This window comes from Salvelinus fontinalis, chromosome 13 (assembly GCF_029448725.1).
Source record: "Salvelinus fontinalis isolate EN_2023a chromosome 13, ASM2944872v1, whole genome shotgun sequence".
Classification (NCBI taxonomy): domain Eukaryota; kingdom Metazoa; phylum Chordata; class Actinopteri; order Salmoniformes; family Salmonidae; genus Salvelinus; species Salvelinus fontinalis.
In genome coordinates this window covers 54,873,767-54,897,994 of record NC_074677.1, presented here as the reverse complement: position 1 = coordinate 54,897,994, position 24,228 = coordinate 54,873,767, and the positions used below count along the sequence as shown (strand labels likewise).

Sequence of the window (24,228 nt, the reverse complement as noted above, 5' to 3'; positions counted from 1 at the left end):
ATGCTTTTCTAACAGTCTTGAAGGATTCCCAAATATACTGAGCACTTATTGGTTGCTTTTCCATCATTCTGTGGTCCAACTCATCCCAAACCATCACAATTGGGTTAATGTCAGGTGATTGTGGAGGCCAGGTCATCTGATGCAGCACTCCATCACTCTCCTTCTTGGTCAAATAGCCCTTACACAGCCTGGAGGTGTGTTGGGTCATTGTCCTGTTGAGAAACAAATGATAGTCCCACTAAGCCCAAACCAGATGGGATGGCGTATCACAGCAGAATGCTGTGGTTGCCATGCTGGTTTAAGTGTGCCTTGAATTCTAAATAAATCACAGACTGTCACCAGCAAAGCATCCCCACACCATCACACCTCCTCCTCCATGCTTTACGGTGGGAACCCCACATGCGGAGATCATCCGTTCCCCTACTCTGCGTCTCACGGCGGTTGGAACCAAAAATCTCAAATTTGGATTCATCAGACCTAAGTACATATTTCCAAGTCTTCTGTATACCCCCGCTACCTTGTCACAACATAACTGATTGGCTCAAACACATTAAGAAGGAAAGAAATTCCACAAGTTAACTTTTAACAAGGCACACCTGTTAATTGAAATGCATTCCAGGTGACTACATCATGAAGCTGGTTGAGATAATGCCAAGAGTGTGCAAAGCCGTCATCAAGGCTAAGGGTGGCTACTTTGAAGAATCTAAAATATATTTTTGGTTACTACATGATTTCACGTGTTATTTCATAGTTTTGATGTCTTCCCTACTATTCTACAATGTAGAAAATAGTAAAAAATAAAGAAAAACCCTGAAATGAGTAGGTGTGCCCAAACTTTTGACTGGTACTGTATGGATTATGTTGATCTGAAAATCTAAAGTTCTGGATGTGTAATTTGTCTTGTTGTTCAGAGTGGAGCCAGACTTTTACAGTTGGTGCCAAATCCAGGCCTAACCCTCTGGTGCGCATGCCCTCAGTGAGGTCCATCAAGTCCAGTGCCACAGAAAGCACCTCGGCCTCCTCCGACTCCAGTCAACGACAGGTCTCCATCAGAAGACCTAACTTGGGTGAGATCCCATTTTTTTGAAGGAAGAACTATGACTCCTATGGTGACGTTATAATGAGTGATTAGAGCTCAAGTGCATGGTGTAGAAATATATGTTCTGCTTGTTTTCGGCAGACCTTGTGTATGAGAATAACTTGGCACTACCACTTGTCCAACGCAACACCACTCCTCTTCCTCACAAGAGTGCCTCTTTCCCAGAGGAGGGGCACTGCGAGGGGCCCTCTTGGCAAGATGGATCTCACCCAAGACATCGGCTACCCATTCCTTAAGACCTTTGAAATACGGCAAGGAGGAACACCTTAATTTGTGCTAAATGAATGAATAGATAAACAAAGATTGTAACTTGTGCAATCAGTGTGTGCAATCTGAAATATCAGACAAAGCTTGGTTCTGTGTAACATGGCAGCTTTCGCTTTGACTCAGTCTGGGACATGAATGCACTTGTATGATATTGCAACATTTAGGACATAATATGAATGGTGTTTTTAATTTCTACTTACCTTGGAGCAAATTAAAATGAAGTTCTTTGTGATGATCTATCTGATGAATTATGTCCTGTCCATCTTCACTGATCTATTTATTGTACTGAAGGTGTGACAAATTAGACTAGTATGCATGTGTGCAAAACGGACAATAAATGACATTGACTGCAATCTTTTTTAAATATTAGTATTTGTGTATCAAAGTTTTATGTGAGATGGAAAATACCAGTATGTGCCTGAAAAGTTGGGATGGGACATTTTATTGATCTGTGGTTAACGGGTGGTGCTCTCTACTGCCCCCTGCTTTCATGCATTATATGCACGGGTAGAGAGCAAGATGCGAAGTGAGAGGCTCCACACCTGTCAGAAATCTGTCCATGTGAGAATGCAGCTGTAAGCAGACCAACGAAGGATTCTTTGTATGAGAGAGGGTTGGATCTGATTTGATCAAATAGTTTTGTAATGTTAAGGTAGTTACGAATGTACTGATTTACGTGGACGCAAGTGGCATCTCGGCAACTTTGACAAAAATGTTGCCTGCTGTGCACACGCGTATCTGCTCTCTCATTTGCTAGAATGTTCCCACCTGATCTCGCCTCCTGCCGCCTGCATTTCCACCTTCGATTTATGGTGCATTACGGCCAATCCACATACTCCTCGACTTGTCTACAGTCGGTTGCTTACGCCCGACCACTCAAACGAGCCCAGACAATTGTTATCCCCATAATGCAACACACGTTGAAAGGCGGTGACCAAAGATGGTCACGACTTGATAAAAGTGATCCGCTCGAACGCGCCCAACGACTCCTATTTTTGAGGGACTAGACAAGACGATCTATGTCATGGGCGTGTTTGAGGGGATCACTTTCACACACATACCAGCAACAGTACACCCATCATCATCAGTGATTTTGATCAAATATAAACAATTGTGAGTTTTATTAACTGAAAAATGTACAATTATTTGTAAGAGTAAAATACAACTCAGACAAAACAGATGTCCAAACTCTCGTGGTATGGTAGTTGCATGGTAAGAAAAAAAAAACTTTGCTCACTCAAAACCGTCTAACCAATAACGGAGCGCAAATGTTACACCCATTGCTGTAGAGCCATCTATTTCTTTCACCACGCCCACTTTCAGACACACTCTAATGCTGCATTCATAACCAAGTGGGAAAGTAGTATTTACTGGAAAAATACACTTGAACGATCCTTCAACTGGTAATTACTAGTCTAGCATCCCTGAGCTCCGACTTCTCCCACCTCTGACCTCAACTACTAAGGAAATTACCTTGATAACAGTATTTACAAAACATTATTTATAAAAAGCAATCTATTAATATCGTTTTTGAACACTAGGATTTGTTTACTGACATGATAGCTGTACTTTGAGTTTATGGTTGTCAAAGCATGTTGGCCATTAGCCAATCAGAGTATCTCAAGGAGTTCAAAGAACGTGGGCGCGTTCGAGTAATCACTTTTGTCAAGTCGGTGACCCACAACGGTCACCACCTTTCAAAAGTGTGTTGCATTATGGGCATAAAAATTGTCCGACTTGCAACTACGTGATGAGTGTATGAACTTTACAAAAATCATGTGATCAAAGGACATGCAGTTTTTGATGAAGTCGCCTTCAAGTAGCTGCAATTGCTTCTCACCAACTACACAATGCAGCCATCACCTGCATTGTTGGAGGCACTGTTTGTCAACCAATCATTAGGGTATTTCTGTTTGACCCACGTGAATGTGGCCAAAGACATGACTGAAACATAAGCCAACTTTGCCACGGTTCTAAAGCTACAGGAGATATACATGAAAGTGATATGGGAATATGACACTCAGACTCATAGGAACCTATAAAACGTAGCTAGCTTCATAAACATAAAATATATTTGGAATAAATAACCAAACTAGAAAACTAGCTAGCCAGCTGTGGGTAAATGTAGCTAGCTACCTGCCATGAGTACTAGCTGCCATAGCTTGCTAGGTATATCAATAGCTTCAGGTTGGTTGTGTTTAGGCTCAATTTCAAGATTTCCAACAAGGACTTTGCCTCTCAGATCAAGGCTCATTCGGATGTGACGATGTAAAACGTCATTCAAGGGCTGTCTTTTTTTATTTTATTTAACCTTTATTTAACGAGGCAAGTCAGTTAATTTCTTATGGCTGCAGGGGCAGTATTGAGTAGCTTGGATGAAAAGGTGCCCAGAGGTGCCCAGAGTAAACTGCCTGCTCCTCAGTCCCAGTTGCTAATATATGCATATTATTATTGGTATTGGATAGAAAACACTCTGAAGTTTCTAAAACTGTTTGAATGATGTCTGTGAGTATAACAGAACTCATATGGCAGGCAAAAACCTGAGGAAAAATCAAATCAGGAAGTGGGAAATGAGAGGTTTGTAGGTTTTCAACTCATCGCCTATCAAATACACAGTGGGGTATGGGTCATTTTGCACTTCCTACGGCTTCCACTAGATGTCAACAGTCTTTAGAACCTTGTCTGATGCTTCTACTGGGAAGAGGGGCCGAATGAGAGGGGATTGAGTAAGGTCTACCATGACCTGAACATGCGTTGACCATGCACATTCATGTGAGAGCGAGCTCTGTTCCATCGCACTTCTGAAGACAAAGGAATTCTCCGGTTGGAACATTATTGAAGATTTATGTTAAAAACATCCTAAAGATTGATTCAATACATCGTTTGACATGTTTCTACTGACTGTTACGGAACTTTTTGACATTTCGTCTGCTTTTAGTAAACGTGCTTCGTGACTTTGGATTTGTTTACTAAACGCGCTAACAAAAGGAGCTATTTGGACATAAATGATGGACATTACCAAACAAATCAAACATTTATTGTAGAACTGGGATTCCTGGGAGTGCATTCTGATGAAGATCATCAAAGGTAAGTGAATATTTATAATGTTATTTCTGACTTCTGTTGACTGCACAATATGGCGGGTACCTGTATGGCTTGATTGGGCTCTGAGCGCCGACCTCAGATTATTGCAAGGTTTTTGCTTTTTCTGTAAAGCCTTTTTTAAATCTGACACAGCGGTTGCATTAAGAACAAGTTTATCTTTAATTCTATGTAAAACATGTATCTTTCATCAAAGATGATGAGTATTTCTGTTATTTGATGTGCCTCTGCAATTTCTCCGGATATTTTGGAGGCATTTCTGAACATGGCGCCAATATAAACTGAGGTTTTTGGATATGAATATGAACTTTATCGAACAAAACATATATGTATTGTGTAACATGAAGTCCTATGAGTGTCATCTGATGAATATCATCAAAGGTTAGTGATTCATTTTATATCTATTTCTGCTTTTTGTGACTCCTGTCTTTGGTTGGAAAAATGGCTGTGTTTTTCTGTGATTTGGCGGTGACCTAACATAATCGTTTGTGGTGCTTTCGCTGTAAAGCCTTTTTGAAATCGGACACTGTGGTGGGATTAACACGAAGTGTATCTTTAAAATGGTATGAAATACTTGTATGCTTGAGGAATTTTAATTGTGATTTCTGTTGTTTGAATTTGTCGCCCTGGACTTTCACTGGCTGTTGTCATATCGATCATGTTAACGGGATTGCAGCTCTAAGTTAACCAGTCTATCCCAGCCAAACCCTAACCCGGACAACGCTGGGCCAATTGTGCGCCGCCCTATGGGACTCCCAATCACAGCCGGTTGTGATACAGCCTGGAATCAAACCAGGGTCTGTAGTGACGACTCTAGCACTGAGATGCAGTGCCTTAGACGCTGTGCCACTCAGGAGCCTTTCTACTTCACGTTTGGACCATAACTAGTAATTGCTTTGTCCATTCTTTTTACAGACTATTGCAATTACACATACCCCCATCTTTGCCCATACAAAGTCATGAAAATCGCCATACTCCCGTTGACTATAACGGGGATCCTGTTTTCTGCAAACAATGCCTGCCTGCAGTACCACGGTCGGCCTTGAATTGCGTGGCTTCATCAAATATATTCTGGCTTCATTGAGAGGCAGTTGTTCTCCCCTGGTGACGACACAGATTTAGGTCGGCTAGAAAGCCTCCAGCTTTTGTCAAATTTACGTCAAATTTCATATTTCATAGCAGGTTAGGAGAATTAACGTAGCAGGTTAGGGTTAGCTAAAATGCCTAATTTTTTATACTTAAAAAAAAACTTTTGACGTTTTGAGTTGACAAAAGCTGGATTCGTTCTAACCTTGACTCCATGGGTTTATTACTACCAGAAGATCTTCTTTGACACCGGAAGTGTATCTTCAGTCATCGTTGGCGGCGGACCGTCAAAGCCAAAGGTAGCTGAGCTGGCTAATGTTTTAACGTTTAATTAGCTAACTAATCAATAATCCACATACAAATAATTGATCTTCAAAGACAAGCATTGCTGCCCCTTGGCTCGTTATGTAACGTTATTTTCTAGTCGAATTCGTGGCAAAACACACAAAGCAGAGCTTGCTAACGTTAGCTAGTTAGCTAACTAGGCACACTTGCTTGATTGTCAGCTAACGTTAACTTAGTAACTACAATTTTTATAAATAAACAAAGCTAACTAGCCAGGTCCAATCTATTGGCTAGGTATTAGTAACGTTAGTAGCTATAAAGATGTGTGTAATATACTTTTCATTGTCTGATTTCAGATTGTCACGCAGCACCCATGGGCTACTTGCTAACGTAGCTCACTCGTTAGCTAGCTACGGTAGCTCACTCGTTAGCTAGCTAACGTTACTGTAGCTATACTGATCAAAAATATAAACGCAACATGTAAAGTCTTGATTTCATGAACTGAAATAAAATATCCCAGAAATGTTCCAGACGCACAAAAAAACGTATTTCTCTCAAATTTTGTGCACAAATTAGTTTACTTCCCTGTTAGTGACCATTTCTCCTTTGCAAAGCTAATCCATCCACCTGATATGCATAGCATATCAAGAAGCTGATTAAGCTGCATGATCAGTACACAGGTGCACCTTGTGCTGGGGGCAATAAAAGGCCACTCTAAAATGTGCAGTTTTGTCACACAGCACAATGCCACAGCTGTTTTGAGGGAGCGTGCAATTGGCATGCTGACTGCTGGAATGTCCACAAGAGTTAATTTCTCTACCATAAGCCGCCTCCAACGACATTTTAGAGAATTTGGCAGTACGTCCAACCGGCCTCACAACCGCAGACCAGGTGTAACCATGCCAGCCCTAGTCCTCCACTTCCAGATTCTTCACCTGCGGGATCATCTAAGACCAGCCACCCGGACAGCTGATGAAACTGAGGAGTATTTCTGTCTGTAATAAAGCCCTTTAGTGGGGAAAAACTCATTCTGGTTGGGTTGTCCTGGTTCCAAGTGGGTGGGTGTATGTCCTCCCAGGCCCACCCATGGCTGCACCCCTCTCTAGTCAGGTGAAATCGATAGATTAGGGCCTAATTTATTTATTTAAATTTACTGATTTCCTCATATGATGTGTAACCCAGTAAAATGGTTGCATGTTGCGTTTATATTTTTGTTCAGTATAGATTTGTAGCTAGTTCACTAACGTTAGCTTACCAGCTAGCTGTCCACATAGCTATCGACAGCGTGCTAGCTGCAACTCTTGACTTGATAGTTCACAAGTCTTACATTTGTTTTAAATTGTTAGCTGGCCGGTTGGCTGGCACACTATTCTAGCTGTCTGGCACACTATTCTAGCTGGCTGTCTGGCACACTATTCTAGCTGGCTGGCTGGCTCCCTATTCCAGCTGGCTGGCAGGTTGGCTGTCCGGTTGGCTGGCTGGCCCACTATTCTAGCTAGTAATGGCCCATTCAACAACAACACATGTCCTCTAAACAAGCAAGATCTTCAATGTATGTTTTTGTAACTTCCTGTGTTGTTTAGATGAGTGGTGGCACTGATGGAAATAAGGAGTTCCACGAGCAGCTCCGGTTGCAGCAGCTGTATGGCCAGAGACAGGCGGACGGAGCTGACGCTAACACCTTCGTGGACCCAGAGGATGGGACAGTGTATGACTGGGACCACGACAAGAAAGCATGGTTTCCTAAAGTGTGTTACCTTCACGTCTTCTGCTTAGCTAAAACCTTCCATTTCTGTCTGCAACGACTTGATGTTGTAATACAAGGATGGGCAACTGGCTGACGGATGCGGCTGCCTTTTGTAGGCTTGCGGACCAATTTCCCCCCTCCCCCCAGAAAATTATATATATCTATATATATATATATATTAGGAACTCAGTCAGGTTCTCAACTGACAGTTGATAGTTAGAATAATAGAAATCACAAGGTGCAATTTCGAAATTTGCTTGTGCATCAGCAGTCATTCAATTAGCCCATGTCAGCAAACATTTTTAGATCGGTTAATTAGTCTAGCGGCCAGCTATCTAAACTTGTAAGCATGGTCGAATAACCGACCTTGGTGGGGCCCAGTTATCATATAAAAAAAACTGCAAACATTTTCCTCCATTCTATGACAAAATGTGTATAATTGCAGGAAATTAAAACAGCAAATTAAAACAGCAAATTAAAACAGCAAAATTTTTCTCTCCGCCCTATAGCAAAATGTTTAGAATTGCAGCAGACTTGCTTTGAAGCTGCAACATTTTCTCTACTCCACATTGCAAAAGGTGCAGAATTGCGGGAAATGATGGGGGATGACCCACATGCTACTGCGGCCCCTCATGACGAGGTCTGATTTTTTGATGGCCCCCACCCCCAACAAAGTTGCCCATCCCTGTTCTAATGTTATGTTTCTAGAACCTTTTAGAATTGCCATGGCCCTCTGTCAGTTTTCATGGATTTGTGAGAATATGTTGTGCGAAGTAGTGGTTGGGCTAATTCTGGTCTTCTCGTCCAGATAACAGAGGACTTCCTTGCTGCTTATCAAGCTAACTACGGCTTCACAAAGGATGGGGAGCATGATCCAAATGCTGCGTGTGCACCTGACACGGACACAACAGCCAAGCCAGAAGAGGGGAAGAAAGCCGAGAAGCGCACTGACACGGAACAGCCGAAAGATGGCAAAAAGGAGAAAGGAGATAAAAGGAAGGCTGATACTGCAGGTACAGGATGTCTTACAGACGTGTTTAGAATGAAATCGACATGTGACTTGGTGTATCCTCAAAGGGAATACTCAAACAAATATCATTGTCTTTGCAGCCTGGTTTGATGTGGAAACCGACAAGAATACCAATGTGTACGTGTCAGGTAAGTCTCCCTTCTCTGGATATGGCTACCAGACCTAAGTTCAAATACTATTTACTGTATTTTGAATACAGTACTTTCAAATACATTTCAAAACAATTATTTAGACAAAGTTTCTTTGAAAATTAAAGTAGTTGAATATTGGAATGTATTTGCAGGGCTCCAGGTGAACATTTTCTCCTGGTACCACTAAGTTTTTGGTGGCACCATGCCCCAATGTTCTTTGCAGTGTCACGCATTAGAATCATGTGTAATCATCATATACAGTTATTCACAGTGATTTATTAAAAAGTGTAATAGACTAATGAGGTGGTATTCAATAAATACGTTGTTTTATTTAACATGTGATTCAAAATATTTAGATGTGCAACCTAATCCAGTGAATGTCATGAATTGTGGGTTGACAGTAGTCTTTTGTTGATATATTTTACTGTTAAAATAGGCCTCCAGAATGTTCTTTAAAAAAAAAAAATGTTTTTATAGAAATCTATTTGCCTGCATCTACACCTACTCATTCAAGGGTTTTTCTTTATTTTTAATATTTTCTACATTGTAGAATAATAGTGAAGACTAATATCAAAGGCTAATTCACGACCTGAGTAAATGGAAACTCAAAACACGTTAGCTAAATCGCTAGCTCTAAACATAATGCCCACTGCTAGTAGCCATGCGTTAATCTAACAATAATTGAGGCCTATGCAATCGTAATGGCTGATTCCCATTTTGCGGTCTCCGTATATCTCAAAGCCATATCAAATATGTTGGTTGTAAAATATTTGCTATTGAGCTCAACATTGAGAGTTGAAGAAAAAAAACGTTTTATACCTATAGAAATCTGAGAACCTCCTCTCTTCAACAGGAAAGCTGTCTTTTACACGCAGTTGGATTTAAAAATGTTTTTACCAAATTACCCCGGAGCATTTTTTCCCCCGGGAAAGAAGAGAGAGAGAGAGTGGCTCGTTCAACACAGCATCGGGCCCTGTGAAACAGATATAGCGGCAGGAAGACACTTTCATTACAAATCATGGTTTTATCCTCTCCAAAAAATAGGATGTCTTTAGTGAGGTGGTGCGATTTAAATGGTCGCAGTCTGGATCCCTGATTTGGAAATATGTTTTGAAAGTATTGGCATGTATTTAACACTACTTCAAATATAAGTCGTTGTTTTCGGGCTTGTGCTTTGGCCAGTGTATTTGAAAATACTCAAATACACCGAAAATAAGAACTCCAAATATTTAAATAGACGTGTATTTTGAACCCAGATCTGATGGCTACCAACACAATTGGATTTCACTGTTTAGGCAGAAATGCATTGTTCAGGCAAGTTCCTACTGTCCTTTCAGTCAGGGAAGTTATTTTCTATTCCTCAGGTCTTCCACCGGACATCACCACGGAGGAGTTTGTTGAGGTCATGTCTAAGTGTGGCATTGTTATGAGGGACCCCATCTCTGAGGAGTACAAAGTCAAACTCTACAGGGACGGCCAGGGGAACCAGAAAGGCGACGGACTCTGCTGTTACTTAAAGGTGAGTGCTCTGGGCTTAGCGTTGTGATGGTTCGTTGTGTGTGTGTTTTGGTCTTACGAGGAGTGTAATCGAGACCATTAGTGTTCTCCCAGCGTTAGTGGGCAACGTCTGGGTGGATCTCTTTGTTGCTATGCGTCTATTTCCATGAGAGGATGTGTGTGTGTGTAGCGCTTCCATTCAGCGTGCTTCTCCTTTCCCCCTCCCTTGCAGAAGGAGTCTGTAGCCCTGGCTGAGCGACTGATTGACGAGTCAGAGATCAGGGGGTATCAGCTCCACGTGGAGGCTGCCAGGTTCGAGCTCAAGGGTCAGTACGACGCCAGTAAGAAGAAGAAGAAGAGCAAGGATTACCGCAAGAGGATGAAGGCACAGCAGAAGTATGTCCCGTCCTGCCATATTTCTGTAACTGGAATTGGAATAGCGCAATGCTTCTGGGCATTTAGGTGTCCCTTTTTAGGCTTTTGTGTGGCTCATCTCTCACCATTGATCTGACTGATAGGCAGCTGGACTGGAGGCCAGAGAAGAAAGGGGAGGCGCGCAAGAGGCATGAACGTGTGCTCATCATCCAGAACATGTTCCACCCCAATGACTTTGAGGTGAGCAAATACCTCTCTCACTCACTCACTCACTCACGACCACAAAGAGCTGTTGTGAATAGATATAGATGACTGGTGTGAGGGCAGCAAATACCCCCAGCGCAATGAGTCGTTTAAAGTGATTTAGACTCCTTACTATCGACAGCACTGTGGTATTTCAGGGAGTCGGGCTTGAGTCTTTCTCCCGTCAGAGATCAGGAATCGTTGTGTTCTACTTTCACATCCCAACACTTCACCTCCAGTCCTTTTCTGCACGGTAGTAAACCTGTGTACCGTATCTCTGTCCCACAGGAAGACCCCCTGGTGTTAAATGAGTACCGAGACGACCTCCGGACTGAATGTGAGAAATTTGGTCAGGTGAAGAAGGTCATAATTTTTGATGTAAGTGCCTACTGATGGGAATCAGCTCACTTCATTTCAGTCACTCTGGTATAATTAAGCAAGAAGGCCTGAGGGGGTGTGGTATATGGCCGATATACCACGGCTAAGGGCTGTTCTTAGGCACAGTCCTTAGCCGTGGTATATTGGCCATATATCACAAACCCTCGAGGTGCCTTATTGCTATCATAAACTGGTTACCAACGTAATTAGAGCAGTTAAAAAAATAAAAATTGTCGTACCCGTGGTATACAGGCTGATATACCACGGCTGTAAGCCAATCAGCATTCAGGGCTCAAACCATCCAGTTTATGAAGCAAAATAACACACTCCAAAATCCGAAACATGTCCTCCGTAAGGTGTCAATTGGGAACCATATCTTTAGTGTTCTGACAGTAGCCATGGTTCTATCCAACCATTTTTATGCAGTGATTGACCTGTTGCATAAAACAAACTCACAGCAGGCCCGGTGGAAACAGCAAATTGTTGGTAAACTTTCCTGAATGTTGATAACATAAAATATATTCTATATGGGTGGGTAGTTTTCTGTCATTGAGAGAATGCAACAAATGGTAGTGGAAATGCTTTTATTTGTTGCCTAAATTGAGATATTTTGTCGAAGTAAACTTGGAAGCTAGCTCTGTTGTGTTCTCCTCCCACTATTACGACGTGGGAAACCATGGAGGTTATTAGGCTATGCAGTTGAACGGACTGAAGTAAGTTATGGTGAAGGACTGCATTTTCATGTCACCGGCGTATTTGTATGCTGGTGACATGATGATCGGTGCCTCGCTGTCGTGTAGGCTACCATGTCAACAATCCAAAAGAAACACGTCAAACTTTTTAAATTGACCAATCAAAGTTTATTGCGACAGAGTGTTTTGCCACGTGTGACATCACTGTGTGCTGCGTGTTATTCGCAACCAGTAAGTTAGACGGAAACACCTCTGGTGGGGAAATTTCACATTCAAATCTTTCGAGTAATTGGAGTGAAACCTAGCTAGTGACATGGTCCTATGTCTTCCATAGAGACATCCTGATGGAGTGGCCTCGGTGGCCTTCAAAGAGCCAGAGGATGCAGATGTGTGTCAGATAGCGCTGGACGGTCGCTGGTTTGGCGGCAAGAAGTTGTCAGCACAGCTGTGGGATGGATCCACTGACTACCAGGTAAGAACCATGCTGTTGCAACATTCGAAGCTGCTATGGCCCACATGTCAGCGCAGATGGGGCTCGTGAAGAGGCAGCGACAGGTAGTGCAGTTGCTAGGTCACTATTACATTGAAGTTAAGAGAGGCTTAACACCTCAACAATTGTTTCCCGGGAACATATCAACCACCGCTGTTAATGTACCATAGTGAAAATAACCGTTGACGTGTGTCTGTCTATAGGTGGAGGAAACCACGAGGGAGCGAGAGGAGAGACTGAAAGGCTGGGCAGCCTACTTAGAGGGTGGGAGCAAGGGGCCTGCACCGCCGGGGGCACCGCCAGGAAGTACAGAGGGACCAAACACAACCACAGAGGAGTCATCCAGCAAGGCAGAGGGACCTGTGACAGAGCCCTCCAACTCTCAGAGCCAAGAAGCAGGAGCAGAGGCAGTAGTAGACCCTGGGGTGGAACCAAAGACCTCTGAGGACGCAGAAGTAAGTTCCACTGACAGCAGCCTGGCAGGAAGTGATGAAGAAGACACATAGACAGACACACAGACATCACTGTACATCTCCTTGTGTTCAGCATATAAAAGGACAGTCTTGCCTGACGTCTGCTAAACTGCCCCCACACCTTGTTTGAGTGGCGGAAAGTGACACACTGATGAATAAGGCTATTGGGATGGAAATACTCTGTTGCATACTTAGTGATGAATAATAATAAAAAAAAGTTATTTGTATATTTTCAATTCTTTCCCTCCACATTGACCTGTTTTATTGATTGACCTCAATAATTTTCAACATGTCTTTTATACTAGGAATTTGTGTAATGAACTAAACGGGCTTGATTTGAATGCTCTGGTAATGGATACGCAGTAAGGGACCAAGCTTTGGAGAGGTCTTAAACTGAAAGGATTTACATCCATGTTTTTCATTGTCTCTCTTGAATATAGCAGCGAACTCGATTTCAACCTTAAAGCTAAAACTCCATCCTGTCTTGTCATGATTTGTTTTGAGATGGAAAATAAACGCAACGTTACCAATGGCAACCGTGCATGGTATTGTGTGTAATCTGTCACCCATGTTATTGATTTCTGTGTAGTTATTGCCATGAGGCAGTAGACTTGTTTTGTGTGTGTGTGTGTGTGTGTGTGTGTGTGTGTGTGTGTGTGTGTGTGTGTGTGTGTGTGTGTGTGTGTGTGTGTGTGTGTGTGTGTGTGTGTGTGTGTGTGTGTGTGTGTGTGTTTCATGAACAAAGTAACACAATACAATAAGAGTTGTGGAATGTTAAAGGGCAGCAGACACTGGGGAAGTAGTGGAAAGTGTTTCTGGCAGTGTTGAGGTTTCAGCCTGTGGGAGAGAGAGAGAGATATCAGTCTACTCTCCCGGTAGCAGGCTGGCTGTACTGAAGGCAGATTCACTTGGGTCAAGGCCTCCAACACCTCCAGCTTCCACACGAGCTCACGTGCAGCCTCTTAATGGTGTGCCCTAATGCGCTGTCACGCCAATAGCCATTGTCTTTCACACACAAAATGCTGCTGCACCCATCCTCTAACTATAACAGATTGTCCATCTCCAAGTAATGTAAAAAAAAAAACTTTTAAAAAATACATAAATAGCCTGACAAGCCGGACGTCCGCGACACTGCCCCTCCATCGTGTGTAGATGGGAAGCGTGTTGGGTGAGATCTGTGGTTGTATCCACGCCCTCAAGTCTAAGAATGGCGACCAATTAGCGTGGAGGCGAGGAGCGCCTCAATAGTTTTGGATTAGATGTGATGTGCCCACAAGGTTAATAAAGAAACGAGAGGGGAACGAAGTGTAAAACAGGATTTCCTTTTCCTCCCGCACACTGCCCTCAGACCCAGTCGGGAGGGTGACAATTCTGACGCCTGCAGGTGCCTAATTGTCAGTTATTTCGTCGTGCTCTGGCCACGTAAAATGGAAGTGGAGAATTCATGACTGTCAGACGGGAACTACAGTGCGTTCGGAAAGTATTCAGACCCATTGACTTTTTCCACATTTAGTTAAGTTACAGCCTTATTCTAAAATATATATATATATTTTAACTTTCTCATCAATCTACACACAATAATGATAAAGCGAAAACAGGTTTTTAGATTATTTTGGAAATGTATAAAGTAAAAGAACCTCCTAGAAGGCCAGCATCCAGGAGTCGCCTCTTCACTGTTGAGATTGGTGTTTTGCGGGTACTATTTAATGAAGCTGCCAGTTGAGGACTTGTGAGGCGTCTGTTTCTCAAACTAGACACTCTAATGTACTTGTCATCTTGCTCAGTTGTGCACCGGGGCCTCCCACTCCTCTTTCTATTCTGGTTAGAGCCAGTTTGCACTGTTCTGTAAAGGGAGTAATATACAGCGTGGTATGAGATTTTCAGTTTCTTGGCAATTTCTCGCATGGAATAGCCTTCATTTCTCAGAACAAGAATAACGTTTGAAGAAAGTGCTTTGTTTCTGGCCATTTTGAGCCTGTAAACGAACCCAGAAATGCTGATGCTCCAGATACTCAACTAGTCTAAAGAAGGCCAGTTTTATTGCTTTTTCAATCAACATAGCAGTTTTCGGCTGTGCTAACATAATTGCAAAAGGCTTTTCTAATGATCAATTAGCCTTTTCTAATGATCAATTAGCCTTAAATTATAAATTTGGATTAGCTAACACAACGTGCCATTGGAAAACAGGAGAGATTGTTGCTGATAATGGGCCTCTGTACGCCTATGTAGATATTCCATAAAAAATCTGTTGTTTCCAGCTAAAATAGTAATTTACAACATTAACAATGTCTACACTGTATTTCTGATCAATTTGATGTTATTTTAATAGACCAAAAATTTCATTTTTTTTTCAAAAACAAGGAGATTTCTAAGTGACCCCAGACTTTTGAACGGTAGTGTATATCCAATGCAAAAAACATCTACATTTAAATGGTATTAATATTAATTTCCATATATTTCCATTATTTCCCATATATTCCCGTTAATTCCCATGTATTCCCGTTAATTCCCACGGAAAGTTTCCACCCCCGAATATTCCCCAAAATGTGCAACCCTAGTTGAGGCACGGATCTGGGGAATGGTACCAAAAAATTTCTTAAACAGCCAAACTGAGCAAGACTCTTTGATCTGATGAAACCAAGATTGAACCCTTTGGCCTGAATGCCAAGCGTCATGTCTGGAGGAAACCTGGCACAATCCCTACGGTGAAGCATGGTGGTGGCAGCATCATGCTGTGGGGATGTTTTTCATCTGCAGGGACTTGGAGACTAGTCAGGATCGAGGGAAAGATGAACGTAGCAAAGTACAGAGAGATCCTTGATGAAAACCTGCTCCAGAGCGCTCTGGACCGCAGACTGGGGCGAAGGTTCACCTTCCAACAGGACAACGACCCTAAGTACACAGCCAAGACAACGCAGGAGTGGCTTCGGGACAAGTCTCTGAATGTCCTTGAGTGGCCCAGCCAGAGCCCGGACTTGATCCCGGTCGAACATCTCTGGAGATGAAAATAGCTGTGTAGCGACGCTCCCCATCCAACCTGACAGAGCTTGAGGGGATCTGCAGAGAATAACGGGATAAACTCCCCACATACAGGTGTGCCAAGCTTGTAGAATCATTCTCAAGAAGACTTGAGGCTGTAATCGCTGCCAAAGGTACTTCAACAAAGTACTGAGTCTGAATCCTTTTGTAAATGTGATATTTTCAATAAATTTGCAAAAATGTCTAAAAACCTTTGTCATTATGGGGTGTAGATAAGGGGGGACAATTTAATAATGTTTAGAATAAGGCTGTAACGTAACAAAATGTGGAAAAAGTCAAGGGGTCTGAATACTTTCCGAATGCACTGTATTTCAGGAGGTATAGCAGCATCTTTTCAGCTTAGTAGACATTATCCATGTTTGTCACTGTCACATTTGCATTAAAGATAACCTTACAGGACACTGTATATATACTGAGGTAAATAATGATTCTGGATTTGCAATGGTTACTTGAAGGGACTGCATCCCATAATAATAGGCCACACCCAACGACCAACCACTAAAATGACCAAAGGAGTAGAATAGATGAATTTGAAGCCCCAGCCATTGTCCTCTCCATGACCCTGTGACCAGTCTGGATACCGCGGGGATGATGACCTTGTATCAACAGATGACCCTGCACCCCGAAGCTCCAAGACTGGGCTTGGATGGACCGCCTGTCCCCATCATTCTATATAGGCTTGGCCAGCATGGCTGCCAGTAATGGAGCCACAGATGGAAGGACAGACATCTCAACATGCCTTCTTGTACATTATTGATGCCCTGGCACTAATATTAGTTTCCTCCATCTGTTTCATCTAGATAAAGTTTTTAGATCGACATGGACAATGACAAGATGAAAGATTGAATTCTTCCGATTTCTCCTGTCCAATTTGACCCTACACCGTCTCGTGTTCTAGAACGTCAGAGACGGTCGCTAGCCTGGCATGTATTGTTTTATCCAATGCATCCTGCCACTCTGTTACTTTCCTGCTCGCAGGCCAGCCTCATCTGAAATGTCAATGTGGGGTAGACAGTACATGCACAACATGGCTATGTTTGTTATAGAGCACGGTGCTGCCAGCCCCACATGAAGAAATACTATAGGTAACTATAGTATAAATACTGTAGCATTACAGTGTTTATGTGGACATTACTGTAGTATTTATTCATTTTTTTGGTTTAGGATATGACTAGTAAACTGTAGTATTCACTATACACTGAGTGGACAAACATTAGGAACACCTGCTCTTTCCATGACATTGACTGACCAGGTGAATCCAGGTGGAAGCTATGATCCCTTATTGATGTCACTTGTTAAATCCACTCCAGTCAGTGTAGATGAAGGGGAGGAGATAAGTTAAGGAAGGATTTTTAAGCCTTGAGACAATTCAAATCAAATGTTATTTGTCACATACACATGGTTAGCAGATGTTAATGCGAGTGTAGCGCAATGCTTGTGCTTCTAGTTCCGACAATGCAGTAATAACCAACGAGTAATTTAACCTAACAATTTCACAACAACTACCTTATAGACACAAGTGTAAAGGGATGAAGAATATGTACATAAAGATATATGAATGAATGATGGTACAGAACGGCATAGGCAAGATGCAGTAGATGGTATAGAGTACAGTATATACATATGAGATGAGTAATGTAGGGTACGGTACGTAAACATAAAAGTGGCATTGTTTAAAGTGGCTAGTGATACATGTATTACATAAAGATGGCAAGATGCAGTAGATGGTATAGAGTACAGTATATACATATGAGATGAGTAATGTAGGGTATGTAAACATTATATTAGGTGGCATTGTTTAAAGTGGCTAGTGATACATTTTTTACATCAATCTTTCCATTATTAAAGTGCTGTAGTTGAGTCAGTATATTGGCAGCAGCCACTCAATGTTAGTGGTGGCTGTTTAACAGTCTGATGGCCTTGAGATAGAAGCTGTTTTTCAGTCTCTCGGCCCCTGCTTTGATGCACCTGTACTGACCTCGCCTTCTGGATGGTAGCGGGGTGAACAGGCAGTGGCTCGGGTGGTTGTTGTCCTTGATGATCTTTATGGCCTTCCTGTGACATCGGGTGGTGTAGGTGTCCTGGAGGGCAAGTAGTTTGCCCCCGGTGATGAGTTGAGACATGGATTGTGTATTTGTGCCATTCAGAGAGTGAATGGGCAAGACAAAATATTTAAGTGTCTTTGAACAGGGTATGGTAGTAGGGGCCAGGCGCACCGGTTTGAGTGTGTCAAGAACTGCAACGCTGCTGTTTTATTAACGCTCAACACTAAATATAGTATTTACTCTAGTGTTTTGGTTTATTTTCTTAGACATTGAAGTGGGGACTTTTTGTTTGTTTTTTCCAAAAAAAAATCCTACGTTTTTTCCTCTGTTCAATCAAAATCAAAAGCAATAGTCAAGTTAAGTTAAGTTAAGTTTAAAAACAATCAACAGTCAAAAATAAACATCAAATCACACATTAAACCGCCTAACAAACATTCTAACACATTAAACCGTCCACATCACCAACAAACTAACATGGTCCAAGCACACCAAGACAGTCGTGAAGAGGGCATGACAAAACCTATTCCCAGAAGACTGAAAACATTTGGCATGGGTCCTCAGATCCTCAAAAGGTTCTACAGCTGCACCATCGAGAGCATCCTGACTGGTTGCATCACTGCCTGGTATGGCAACTGCTCGATCTCCGACCGCAAGGCACTACAGAGGGTAGTGCGAACGGCCTAGTACATCACTGAGGCCAAGCTTCCTGCCATCCAGGACCTCTATACCAGGCGGTGTCAGAGGAAGGCCCTAAAAATTGTCGAAGACTCCAGCCACCCTACTCTCTGTTGTTATCATCTATGCGTTGTCACTTTAATAACTCTACCTACATGTACATATTACCTCAACTAACCGGTGCCCCCACACATTGACTCTGTACCGGTACCCCCCTGTATATAGTCTTGCTATTGTTATTTTACTGCTGCTCTTTAATTACTTTTATTTCTTATTCTTATCCGTATTTTTTTAAACTGCATTGTTGATAAGTAAGCATTTCATTGTAAGGTCTGTATTCGGCTCATGTGACTAATACAATTTGATTTGAAATCAAGACAACCAAGGTTACTGTCATCCCAGAAGGAAAAAGCAATGGATCACCATAAAAGCAACAACAAAAAACTTCAAAGCAAAATAAGGAAATCAGTAAGATAAATATTGCTTTCACTGTTCGTGTTTCTGTGTTTCTCTTCAAAGTCTGTTGAGGAATGAATCTTGTATGAGTTTGGTCTGGTGGTGTGGTTGATGGTGTGTCTGTGTCCTTCTGTCGGGGGAGGGGATGGGGTCTGGGCTGGCAGTGGCTCGATGGAGGTGGCAGTTGTGGTGTCTGCTCCTGTGTCCAGGGTTGTTGCTGGGACTGGAACTGGGAACCGGGGATTGGTGCAGGTGCTGGGTCGGGATCTGGGTCTGTAGAGGGGAGGAAGGTCAACCTGAGGAGCAAGCAGGCACACAAGGGAGCAAGACCATAAGGTATGGGCTGGCACGTCCCTTAGGCCCTCTCTCTCCTTAAGGAAAACCACTGGACATATACTAAAAGAGCACATTTCCCATAAGCTGTAGTAAGTAAGTAAAGAGACTTGGGGCTTGTAGGGATAGCTCAGAGCTTCCACCCCTCTTCTCAGTGTGTCTGTCCAGTCAAGGGTGAGGTTTGCCAAGGGACAAGGGGGCTTGATTTGAATTAAAACAAACTTCATTGTATAATATAATGTAAAGAAGAAAAATATAGATTTTTTTTTAAAGAGGGAGGGGTTGGGTAGGGGATACAGACCCAATTTCGGGTAAGGGTTTAGTTTTAGGGTGTAGGGTTGGGAATAGGAAGGGGTTCGGGGAGGGATTTAATATCTTTATTAGAAGAAGAAAAAACCATTGGAGATGGGACCTTGCTCTTACGGTTGCTGGGAGGACCTGGTGCTTTATGATTGTGAGTAGTTGGTTGAGAGGATTACCCACAGGTCTTCTACAGAGCAGCAACACACTGGGCACATGGAGGTTTGGATCGGAGGTAAGTAGTTTGGGAAGTATAGATATTCCTGTTGATGTTTTTATAATTGGTCACTGCAAGTAAGTATACGTGTTTTAAATGGCTGTAGGGAATATGGTCTATACTTGGGATATAGGTTTCTCACTCATGGATGGCACATATTGGAATATGGGGGATGGGAATGAAAACTTGGGCATATCAATACAGTGTGTAGTGTAGCCTTCTAGTTTATCCACAGAATTCTATAGTAAGAACTACCTACAGTACACATGATCGAGGGATACTACAGTGTGTAATATACAGTAGTATTCCACAGCTCCAGACTAACCTTTTCCCCTGCTGAAAGGTTTTGATGGCACCAGCCAATGAGTTGGACCCAAAGTTTTGCCAAGGCATCACACAATAGGAAAAACTGATCTTATAAAATCATTCACATAGCAAATCAGCAGGAATGCATAATTCAACATATGTTTATGTGCAACCTAAACCAGATTGTCATGAATTTTGGATTGACTGGTAGACTGTTGTTTCTGTATCAAAATAGGACTCCAGAATTTCACTCTTTTGCAGTTCCTCAGCGGGGTCAGTTCCTCTCTGCTTTCCTCATGTCAAAATAAAAGTCCCCCACAAGTTCTTGCTTTTTTGTTGTTGCAGGTAAGCGGAGAGGAAGTAGATCTATAACAGACCCACGTTTGGAAAGCCTGTTTAAACGACATTCTATTTGACGTTTTTTTCTCAATTTCCCCCATGCGTAAGAACCAACCCTTTTAGTGTTGCTAAAAGCAGCTAGCTTCTTGGTAGCTAGTTATGAGGTTGGGAACTTTTCTGGGCTAGCTAGCACCAACTTCATAAAATTGCTAAGGGGCTAGTAGTATGACAGAGGAACAACTATCAAGGCCAGACCCAAATTCAGACACAGGAGGCAGATGGTTGGAGTCTTACAATGTTTATTAATCCAAAGGGGTAGGCAAGAGAATGGCCGTGGACAGGAAAAAAGGTCAAAACCAGATCAAAGTCCAGGAGGTAGAGAGTGGCAGACTGGCTCGTGGTCAAGGCAGGCAGAATGGTCTGGCAGGCGGGTACAAAGTCCAGAAACAGGCAAGGGTCAAAACCAGGAGGACTAGAAAAAGGAGAAATGCAAAAAGCAGGAGAACAGAAAAACCGCTGGTTGACTTGGAAACATACAAGACGAACTGGCACAGAGAGACAGGAAACACAGGGATAAATACACTGGGGAAAAAATAAGCAACACCTGGAGTGGGTGGAGACAATCACAAGGACAGGTGAAACAGATCAGGACGTGACAAACAAAGTTTGTGGCCTGCTGGAGGTCATTTTGCAGGGCTCTGGCAGTGCTCCTCCTTGCACAAAGGCGGAGGTAGCGGTCCTGCTGCTGGGTTGTTGCCCTCCTACGGCCTCCTCCACGTCTCCTGATGTACTGGCCTGTCTCCTGGTAGCGCCTCCATGCTCTGGACACTACGCTGACAGACACAGCAAACCTTCTTGCCACAGCTCGCATTGATGTGCCATCCTGGATGAGCTGCACTACCTGAGCCACTTGTGTGGGTTGTAGACTCCGTGTCATGCTACCACTAGAGTGAAAGCACCGCCAGCATTCAAAAGTGACCAAAACATCAGCCAGGAAGCATAGGAACTGAGAAGTGGTCTGTGGTCACCACCTGCAGAACCACTCCTTTATTGGGGGTGTCTTGCTAATTGCCTATAATTTCCACCTTTTGTCTATTCCATTTGCACAACAGCATGTGAAATTTATTGTCAATCAGTGTTGCTTCCTAAGTGGACAGTTTGATTTCACAGAAGTGTGATTGACTTGGAGTTACATTGTGTTGTTTAAATGTTCCCTTTATTTTTTGAGCAGTGTAATAAAACACAGGAGAATCACATTTTTGACTGCACTCAGCCTTTACAGGTTTACAGATCCCTGATATTTGCCCCTCATTCCTCTTGCCTCAGCCCCCACCTCCTACATCAACTGATCCACTGTATTATTCCGGATAAGTGATTACTTTTTGAGACGTTGTTGAGGATTTACAATTCATTACCACTGTGGAAGAGCAAAGCAGAGAGGGGATCAAGGAGATACACTGATGTGACACCTGGTCTTATAGACTGCTGAGACTGATGAGATCAAGGGTGTATCTCTCTCAAAGGGTTACATCCTGACCCCTGGAAGCTTGTAAGCGTTATGGCTCAGAGAAGTTCTTTCTCTCGGATAACAATCTGAAGAGCTTTTGAGCAGCCTCATTCCACCTTCTCAGGTTCTCTTTCGATGACCAACATACTCAAAGCTAGAGGTACAGTAGTATTGTTTACACTGAAATGCAGTTCTACTTGACAGCCAGAAGAGATAGTCAGTCTATTTCAAGTGTATTGTCTTGCTTTCTGTTTTGATGGGGGACGCGCTGGCATCAGATTCCACATGGTCAATAGATAAGCAGTGTGTCTCTGTATGGGGAAAGTGAGATGCCCCGTGAGATGGGACAGTATCATGGCACTTCAGACAGAAGATGCCTCTTTCGACAACCACAGGAAGAAATGGCCCATTCAAATAAAAGCCTTAGGCCCCAGATCTTCATGCATGCAGCTATTTTTATATTTACAGGAACATAAGTGTAACATTATCTGACTGTGAAAAGTATGATTAATCCAAGTGTGCAGGTTGTGACTAATTAGGGACTTAGCCACTCAACAGAACACCTTGTATTCCGTCATGACTCACGGCTCATGGTAAAAATACACTCTCTGTGCATTAGTGCAATAGTGTGCTTTCTTCATGGAATAGAAACAATTTGGGGTTTTCGTCTAATCACATTAGTCTATTAACCGTAGCCTACCCTTGTTGGTTAATACAACTACACTGAACAAAAATATAAACGCAACATGTAAAGTGTTTGTCCCATGTTTCATGAGCTGAAATAAAATGTGATTACATTCCTGTTAGTGAGCATTTCTCCTTTGCAAAGATAATCCATTCACCTGACAGGTGTAGCATATCGCGAAGATGATTAAACAGCATGATCATTACACAGGTGCACCTTGTGCTGGGGACAATAAAAGTGCACACAACACAATGCCACAGATGTCTCAAGTTTTGAGGGAGCGTGCAATTAGCATGTTGACTGCAGGAATGTCCACCAGAGCTGTTGTCAGAGAATTTAATGTTAATGTCTCTACCATAAGCTGCTTCCAACGTTGTTTTAGAGAATTTGGCAGCACGTCCAACCGGTCTCACAACCGCAGACCACGTGTAACCACGCCAGCCCAGGACCTCCACATCTGGCTTCTTCACCTGCGGGATCGTCTGAGACCAACCACCCGGACAGCTGATGAAACTGTGGGTTTGCACAACTGTAGAATTTCTGCACAAACAGTAAGAAACCGTCTCAGGGAAGCACATGTACATGCTCGTCGTCCTCACTAGGGTCTCGACCTGACTTCAGTTGGCAAATGCTCAACTTCGACGGCCACTGGGACCCTGGTGAAGTGTGCTCTTCATGGATGAATCCTGGTATCAACTGTACCGGGCAGACGGCAGTAGTTGAGTATGGCGTTGTGTGGGCGAACAGTTTGCTGATGTCAACATTGTCAACATCAAAATCCTCACCCCTACCTTTATTTTAAGGTATCTGTAACCAACAGATGCACATCTGTATTCCCAGTCACGTGAAATCCATAGATTAGGGCCTAACGAATGTATTTAAATTGACTGATTTCCTTATAGTGAATGAACTGTAACTCAATAAAATATTTGAAAGTGTTGCATGTTGTGTTTATATTGTGGTTCAGTGTATTTTAGAGTAATGCCCTGTTCTTTGCGTAGCATGGTATTCAATTAAAACGAAGACAACTGCCAAGGGGACAGTGAGATGAATAAAGAGTTGGCGTTGAGCCGCCTGGGGCCGTTTTGTCGATAGATAGCCTGGTACTCTTTTGGAAGTGTATAGCTACAGATGCATGATTTTAATTTGAGACAGTTTGCTACAACAGTAAAATAATCCCAAAGCAACAGGAAATGTGAATTATGAGTATTAGAATCAGGCCTAATGGACATTTGTTGTACTGGTTACATTTTTCGTTAGGGCAAATCAAGTCTGACATTTTAAAGTGAATATTACAAACTTTAGAAGCCTTTTTAAACCTTGAATACACTATCAATTTGCATTTCCTTCTGTGCAGGAACATTCTCAGCACCAAAAGACTGATCAAATTAAGAGCCTACATCTGTAGAGCTGCAAGCGAGAGCAGGAGAA

General features: G+C 42.7%; 1 protein-coding gene across 1 annotated transcript; it reads left to right on the top strand.

Moving 5' to 3' along the window:
• The first annotated feature begins 5,572 nt into the window (after positions 1-5,572).
• htatsf1 (HIV-1 Tat specific factor 1) lies at positions 5,573-13,431 on the top strand. The gene is made up of 10 exons (XM_055943569.1): positions 5,573-5,853; positions 7,423-7,587; positions 8,395-8,599; positions 8,697-8,744; positions 10,112-10,266; positions 10,477-10,640; positions 10,763-10,859; positions 11,151-11,240; positions 12,267-12,404; positions 12,626-13,431. The coding sequence occupies exons 2-10, from the start codon at positions 7,423-7,425 to the stop codon at positions 12,926-12,928; spliced, it is 1,365 nt and encodes a 454-aa protein (XP_055799544.1). The 5' UTR covers positions 5,573-5,853; the 3' UTR covers positions 12,929-13,431.
• The last annotated feature ends 10,797 nt before the right edge of the window (positions 13,432-24,228 follow it).

What these genes read in the sequence shown, in the direction of transcription:
- htatsf1 (XM_055943569.1), top strand. Translation starts at nt 7,423, where the DNA reads ATGAGTGGTGGCACTGATGGAAATAAGGAGTTCCACGAGCAGCTCCGG. An exon ending in AAGGAAGGCTGATACTGCAG is followed by an intron (nt 8,600 to 8,696) that starts GTACAGGATGTC and finishes TTGTCTTTGCAG; the next exon opens with CCTGGTTTGATGTGGAAACC. An exon ending in TCCACCCCAATGACTTTGAG is followed by an intron (nt 10,860 to 11,150) that starts GTGAGCAAATAC and finishes TCTGTCCCACAG; the next exon opens with GAAGACCCCCTGGTGTTAAA.